The 8,410-nt window shown below is 40.3% G+C and overlaps 1 protein-coding gene across 1 annotated transcript; it reads left to right on the top strand.

Annotated features, from left to right (window-relative positions):
- Positions 1-8,087, top strand: LOC115176616 (zinc finger protein 2 homolog). The gene is made up of 2 exons (XM_029736725.1): positions 1-159; positions 5,017-8,087. The coding sequence occupies exon 2, from the start codon at positions 5,117-5,119 to the stop codon at positions 7,154-7,156; it is 2,040 nt and encodes a 679-aa protein (XP_029592585.1). The 5' UTR covers positions 1-159; positions 5,017-5,116; the 3' UTR covers positions 7,157-8,087.
- The last annotated feature ends 323 nt before the right edge of the window (positions 8,088-8,410 follow it).

Below are 8,410 nucleotides of genomic sequence, written 5' to 3'. Positions count from 1 at the left end.
CCCTTTCTCCTCCCCTGATTCTTATAATTACTATGTAGAAAAAATGGGGCTAACTAGTGGGGAACCGGGTGGATACAACACGATTCACAATGTAACATAAGTGGAGCGATATAAAGAATGGGCAGAGAAAGTCAAACCTAATCGGACTTTAGAAATGTGGTAAGTACATTCCAGAGTTCGGTCCGATACAAGTGGTACCTAACCTTGTTAGCTAGCAAGCTTTATGGACGGTCAGATAGGCCTCGCGCAATCTACGCTAGTTAACGTAGTTGTAGCGGTGGCATTATTGCGCAAACAAAAGCGAAGAATTGAGCGAGCTAGCTGTCTTGCCGCTGTCAACCGGTTGTCTCTTTACAAGCCAGATGCAATGCATTTCGTTTAAATACATTGTTGTTTTTTTCTCTAACAACGTAGTTCGCTAAATAGCTTTTGTAGAGTTTGAGGCAAGCCACAGCCCGACATTTTGTTGTTATCAAGACAGCTGTCACGATGCTTTAACTCTGGCTGTTCTCTGCATGTGTGGCCATTGGCCAGACTGTCATAAGGGTATCTAGTGAAGTGTTATATACCAAAAAATAAAAAAATAAAAATAATATATATTATATATATATATAGATTTATTTGTGCATAGAGGGTTGTGAAAGGTATCTAGCTAGCTAACTCCGTTTAGATAAGAATACAGTTCATGTAGCTACGCTAGCTAGCCAACTTATTCAAAATGGACACTTCTGGTGTATTTTTGAGTATGGATAGCTAGCTAGCTGATTTAGGTAGCTAAGTTACATGTTTTTAAAAATTATCTGACATCTCTAGCGTTTTCAACTGTTACTGACTTATTTTTCATAACTGTACAAAAGTTTTCATGAACTGTAAAGTTAGCTATTTTGTAGAACCTGACTGATATGAGATGTTTGGATCTGCTTTTAGTTTGGAAATGTTCACCATAACCAATATATCTGCCAAGGTTTTTATTATTATAGCTGGAATAAAAAATTAAAACAATTCTGTAAGTATTGTGCATAAAACAGCTCTACAAAGGTACCTCAGAAAACAACATTTAATGTAAGCACCATATAACATTTAGGAGCACCAGAAAGGCAAAAGTATTTTTTGGGGGGGAAATGTTTATTCAGGGGAAAGGAGGGTAAACTGCAGAGATTCCAGCAAAAAATGTGCCTCTGAAGACTGAGCTGCATCATGCTAGCCAGTTGGAAAACAACGGACAGGACAAGTTTTCTATGTTTTGGTATTTAAAAATGTTTTCATCGATTGTACGGCTGTAGACACTAAATTCTGGTAATTGTCAATTGAAAGGAAAAACTTAAATGAGCACGGTTACGTGCACACAATATGATTATTGTGGATAGTCAGATTAATATAATAGTTTTTTTAAAACAATGCATTTCTCAAATCCTGTTTACATGGACACATTTGAAATCAAGCTACTTGATGGGACTTACATAAATGCAGAAAATTGCTAATAAAAATAAACGTCCTAGCACCTTGACAGTGTTCATTTTTGCAAAGCCTATTTGATTCGGATCAAATACACAGCTGGAAAGCCGATTTAAGCTGTTTACATGTCTTAATAAATCGAAAGATTGCTCAGAAAACCAGGTGTTTAATTTGGTGCATGCATGCTTCGATTTTGACCGTACGCCGATTAAGATAAGCAGATACGTTTCGAGTTAGGTCAGGGGTTATGGGTAGGATTTAGCGTAGGGATGTCCCAAGGATACCAGGTGGCACTAATCCTCAGTGAACGGTGTCAAGTACTCTCACGCAGCTAGTTAGCTGGCTAGCACTCGTCATGGAAATGCGGGTGGCGAAACGTGAATATGAACCAGTCTCTGACAAGTGTCAACCCATACATTAAAACTTAGCTACGATGCGCTACTTTGTAACATTCTATATCGTTTGTACCTATGAAAACATTTGAATGACAGAGCTTGAGGAATACCCTTTGCAAAGATGAAATACAGTGCATTCGGAAAGTATTCAGACCCCTTCCCTTTTCCATATTTTGTTACGTTACAACCTTCCTTATTCTAAAATGGATAAAAATGAAATGTAAATCTACACACGATACCCCATAATGACAAAGCGAAAACAGGTTTTTAGAAATGTTTGCAAATTTATAAAAAAAATCAAAACAGTTAACTTATTTATATAAGTATTCAGACCCTTTACTATGAGACTCAAAATCGAGCTCAGGTGCATCCTGATTCCATTGATCATCCTTGATGTTTCTACAACTTGATTGGAGATGGCCAAGAACCCGATGGTCACTCAGAGAGCGCTCCAGAGTTCCTCTTGGAGATGGTTGTCCTTTTGGAAGGTTCTCTCATCTCTGCAGCACTCCACCAATCAGGCCTTCATGGTAGAGTGGCCAGACGGAAGCCACTCCTCAGTAAAAGGCACATGACAGCCCACTTGGAGTTTGCATAAAGGCACCTAAAGGACTCTGACATGAGAAACAAGATTCTCTGGTCTGATGAAACCAAGATTGAACTCTTTGGCCTGAATGCCAAGCGTCACGTCTGGAGGAAACCTGGCACCATCCTTATGGTGAAGCATGGTGGTGGCAGCATCATGTTTTGGGTATGTTTTTCAGCGGCAGGGACTGGGAGACTAGTCAGGATTGAGGCAAAAATCCCCAAATACCGGTGTGCCAAGCTTGAGGCATCATACCCAAGAAGACTGGAGGCTGTAATCGCTGCCAAAGGTGCTTCAACAAAGTTGAGTAAAGGGTCTGAATACTTATGTAAATGTGATATTTCGGTTTATTTTTAATACATTTGCCAACATTTCAAAACTTGTTTTTGCTTTTTATTTAGGGGGTATTGTGTGTAGATTGAGTGGGAAAAAGTAATGTAAGAAATTTTCGAATAAGGCTGTAACGTAACAAAATTTTGAAAAAGTGAAGGTCTGAATACTTTCCGAATGCACTGTATAACACACCAGTTTTCATGGGCTTCACTAAAGGTCTGTGAGGTTACCAGAGTTTAACGTTCTCAGAACGGCACATGCTTTACATCCGTTGTTTGTCACGATACCCAACACCCTTCCATGGCACTTCAAGTAACAGTAAATGGCTGGTGTGCATTTTTGGCACTTTACTGAGCTGGCAAGCTTCTATCTATTCAGCACTCACCGTAGACGCAGTAACAGTTAGTTCACAGTAGTTCACTCTCCTCTCTGACAGGTTTAGTTGCGTTGGGTGATATTGTCTTATACAGTCTTGCTGTAACGCACTAAGGCAAGTTATAGCTATAATCCTATGTAAAGAGCTCACCCTTCTGCAAAAAGAAGTCAATTTCTATGAAGAACTAGGTGTTTTAACAGTTTATGCTTACTTTGCTTAGGACCTTATGCTAATTTAAGATAATCAGAGGAAAGTGTTTACATGACTAATGCAAAACTCTGAGTATTGCCATAATCAGTTTAATATTATTAGTAGTTCCGGGACGATGCCAGTATTGCAATACTCATTAGTAACGTGACAAGGAAATAAACACAAAGCATATTTAATTTCTTTAGGAAGTCAGCCCTAATGTTGGAAACAAGCATGATTATGTTGTCATTGAGTCACATTTATTTATTTTCCAAGCTATAGCACACAATATTTCACATACATCATGTTTTTAAAGGACCAAAGAGTTTGGTCTGCTTCGTGTCTTCATTTTTGCCATGGAAAAAATATTGCAGTAGTGGTATCGTCACAGCCCTAATTATTATTGACAAAAGTGATTTTTACGAAATTTAGTTGGTTAGCTAATTTGGATATGTCTCAGACACAAATAGGCCTATGGGAAGCTGTATTTTCCTCAAGAGTAGCTAGTGTATATGCATTGGTAATCTGTCATTGCTAACATCTTTCATCTGTAAAAATATGATCTGCATTATTCCTAGAGCGGGTACTAATGCTAAGGTTGATGTTAAATGATTGTACTTGTATGCAATAAAGCCCAGCAATTTTAACGTAGCCTAATGTCTGGAAACCACATGTTGCTGCGCTCCACTCTAATAGTTTAGATAGGCCATTTGTGGAACTTTAACAATGTTTTGTATATATATTGTAAAAAACAGCCAGGCACCAAGCTGCTAGCTATGTAGTGTGAGAGATGGTCTATGGAAATATCTCGGGAAGTGAACGATAGAAGTGACATGCAGCCAAAATGGATGTGCACATTTGCCACACTCAAGGGATACGAATGTTGTCATGGACCTGCTGAATTTTTTTACTCTGTGTACGCCATAAGTGTTCCGTATACTTCACTGTGTAAAGCCGCCTTGAAGACGCTGTAAAGCACAAGTCTAAATGCTTAAAAGATTGAGGGTGTGCGTACCATTCACTTTTGTCATGGGGAAACCCGTTGGATGACATTTTTTACTACAAAAAGTGGACTTTCATGTTTTGCGTCAGACTGGGTTAAAAAGGAGCATAATTTTAATCATTACTGTGTCCATTTCCTACCAATCTCTGAAATGTGTTTGATAGTTACTGTCACATAAAACTTGATCACTCATCCATCCTTACTGGGTGTGAAGAAAGCTTATCAAAATGGTTGACCTGAGGGTATTGGAAGCAAAGTAAGGTTTCGATCAAGGTAACTGTTTGGCTGCTCTTTTTAGGCTGTTTTGATAATAGGAGGAGCTAGTATCCGGACAATACAGGTGTGTCAATTGTCTCCATCTAATTTGAATGAGACTGAATTCCTTTGTTTCAAAAAGTGTCAGCCTTTTTAACTGAATTGAAAGCCGATATAGGAGAGGCTTTGCAGCGCAGGAGAGGCTTTGCAGCGCAGGAGAGGCTTTGCAGCGCAGGAGAGGCTTTGCAGCGCAGGAGAGGCTTTGCAGCGCAGGAGAGGCTTTGCAGCGCAGGAGAGGCATAGAAATTTGTAGCATCCAATAATTTTTGTTCCTACTCATGGTGTTGTAATAAAACTGTTATAGTTAGTCAGGACCAGCACCCCATATGTTTGGTGAAGTAGTAACTTATTTTTTCTCTTTCAGTTGTTGACCAGACAAAGGAAGAGTTCTACAAAACAAGGTGCTCATGAAGAATGGAACTAACCATGTTTAACATTGAACTTTGATCATTGAACACACCCTAATGGATTACGTAAGCTCCGCTGAACCAGATGTTGATGCCTTCATCTGCACAGAATGTGGGGATGGCTTCAGGCGCTACCTTGACTTGGTTAAACACATTACTGTTCATGAACGACTCAGGACTCATGAACGAACAGATTCATTTTCCCTTGACAGTTTGCCCAATGGGTTTCAAGTTCCCCGTGAGTATGCTCTCCATGAAAATGGAACTTTCATAGTGGTTGACAGATCTGGACCATCAAACAACCCTTCTTCTGTCAAACAGCCATCTTCAACTCCTTCACCTTATCAGAATTCAAAGACCATTGTACTTACAACTAAGCCAGCAAAAACTGATCTACGTGTTAACACAGTATCTCACCTCCAGTGCCGCAGTGTCTCTCCTCTAAAACAGTACCGATGCGAAACATGTGGAAAATCGTTTAACAACCAGCTGAGTTTACAACGCCATCAACAGTATCGGAATTTAGAGCAAGGTTATAAGTGCACCTTGTGTTGCAAGATCTTCACAGATAAAGAGAGGCTAAGGGAACATCTCCAAGAACATGCCCATGAAATATTTTACTGCTGTGGTCAGTGTGGAAAACGCTTTCTGAAACAAGAGACCCTGTATGCACATCAAAAAGAGCAGCATGGATCGCTGGGGCTCAAACAAATGGGGAAGTCAGACAATGGTCAAGAGAACATAATACAGAAAACATATCTCTGTAAGAAGTGTAATCTATGTTTTTTCTGGCTCTCTGACTTGCAGAGCCACTTACTCAGTCATTCCAAAGACAAACCATTATCTGTGAACTCTTCATCCAAAATCGAGCAACAGTCTCAGAAAGATGAGCTATCACATACCATAGAGTACAGCGACAGCACCCCTACCGATGTGACCAAACAGTACAGCAGCGGCACCCCTACTACCGATGTGACCAAACAGTACAGCAGTGACGCAACTGTTGATGTGAAGACCCACAATGGCAAATCTGATTCCAAAACACCATCCTCTTTCAGACCATACCGCTGTGGTTTGTGTGGAGACCGCTTCCAGCAGTTAACAGACTTGAAGGAGCATCATCTTACCCATCAAACACAGGAAGAAATTGACAAGTTAAATAAGGATTCAGAGTCACAAAGAGTTGTAAAAAAGTGGCAAAGGTATACTCGCATTGAGTGCATCGTAACAAAAGCACCTGCAAGGAAGGGAGGAAGGCCGCCTCTTTATAAAAAAGGCTCTGGGACAAAATTACATCCATGCAAACACTGCCACCGTGTATTCAGTCACTCTAGTAGTCTGTCTCGGCACAATAGATCCCACAAGGGAACTCTTCACACTTGTGTTCTCTGTGGGAAACATTTTCCACAACGCTGTGATGTCCGGAGGCATATAGCCATGTATCACAAACCTGAATTAGAGAAGAAGCCAAGTCTTAAGTACTTGGCATTGCATTCTAAACCAGATGGCGGTTCCCAATTGAATTCTGATGTGTTGGAACAGAATGCGTCATCTGAAATAAAACCCAAGAAGTCTTTAGACGGTGTTGTTGCAGATTTGGACAGTGACAATGGTGAAGATCAGCAAACCACATCTACTGGAGAAGTGTCCGCTGCTCCTAAGGTACGGAGGAACTACAAGTGTGACGAATGTGGGAAAACGTTTGGGCTGCTGTGTGTGTACCAACGGCATTTGCGGTACCACAAAAGGGAACCGGGTAGTGAAATGGTTATGTGCCCTCACTGTCCAAGTCGCTTCCGGAGTTCTTCTGCTCTAGGACGCCATCTTGAGATTCACCCAAGTCAGTCAAGGGGGGAAACGGACATGGAAGGACAGGCATCTCCCACTGCTGACTCCAATCCAGACCTGGACTCTGACCAAGACAATGTAAAGGATTTAGTGGGTCATGGGGACATTGACGATGTCAAGGGTGGGAATGGTGAAAAAATTGGTCCAGCAGAGGTGCTGTATGAATGCACTGAGTGTACAGAGACTTTTTCCTCCTTGCAGAAGTTTCTGAAGCACCAGAGTTCTCATGGGTCCGATAACCTTGGATAATGGAAACTATGCATGGTATTTATCCGGAGGTCCGAACCCTAACTTGAGATCGATGCACATACCATATATTGTTGCGCTGTTATGCAGACCTCAATTCATGATTTACGGAAGTCCGAGTTACGTGCACGTCTGAAGTTAGGATTCTTTCCTTGATGATGGAGCAGTTTAACAAGTGTTAAAAAAAATTTTTTTAAATTAACAATGAATTGAGGAACTACAACCAGTATGGTTCTTGGGTTGGGTGGGTCATTCATTCTGAACCAGAGTAGGATGACATTGATGTAGCGCTGCATAGATCGAGATGGTGTCTTAAGAACTGGGAATTACTGAGATTTTTTATGTATTTTCTACAATCATGTGAATTTGAGGTTTGTTTTGTATCAATGTTTTAGATTGTTTTGGTTACTTCAGTTAAACCTTTGACATTACCCCTGGAAATGCTATGGTGTGGGAATAATATCTTAATATGCTCTGAGAGCATTATTGAAGCTAGTAGTTGAGCACAATTTGCTAAAGACCAAGTGGCAATAATGTTTTTGCAGATAGATTTGGACACATGCAAACCGTTAAGATGGTCTGCGGTAATAATGACTGTCCATTTTGTAAAGTAATTAGAAAAGTTTTTTTTTACATGTGCAGTTCCATTGGGATTTCACTTTAAAACAATTTAAGAGATTATTTATTTGCAATTGCCAAGCCTTTAAAACCATGGTGTCTTTCTCAAGATCAGAAAACCTGTCAAGGTGAGGTGTTCCCAAACTACCAGACCAGGAATGTTGGTATCATTTTGAAAGGCTTTCTCATGTATCATCTTTTCACTATATTGTGGTCATGTTTCTCAATTCACAAAATGGTTCTGCTACCTAGATCAGTGGTTCCCAATGAGGGGTACTAGGACCCCTGGGAGTACTTAGCCTATCTAGAAGAAAAAGAAACGCACACCTATTAAGGCGAGGTGCTGGCTAGCGGAGTAGAAAACTTGAAAATAAGGGAGAGTCGCACACTCTAGGAGCTCAGATGCTAAAATGTAATATCCAACGTTTCGACAGCCAAGCTGTCTTCATCAGGGTATCATCACAAACACTGCGAGATGACTCGTTTATATAGTGTCAGAAGACACACAGGTGTCTGTAATCATGGCCAAATGTGGCCTAATATCATTGGTTAACTCTGAAATATAAAAATGGCATACAAAGAACATACAAAAGAACAAATGGATAGCATACGATCATAGATACATTTTAGACTACACAA

The sequence above is a fragment of the Salmo trutta genome, chromosome 37, assembly GCF_901001165.1.
Source record: "Salmo trutta chromosome 37, fSalTru1.1, whole genome shotgun sequence".
NCBI lineage: Eukaryota > Metazoa > Chordata > Actinopteri > Salmoniformes > Salmonidae > Salmo > Salmo trutta.
This window is presented reverse-complemented; position numbering and strand designations above follow the sequence as displayed.

Coding starts and splice junctions, on each gene's coding strand:
- LOC115176616 (XM_029736725.1), top strand. CDS start 5,117: ATGGATTACGTAAGCTCCGCTGAACCAGATGTTGATGCCTTCATCTGC.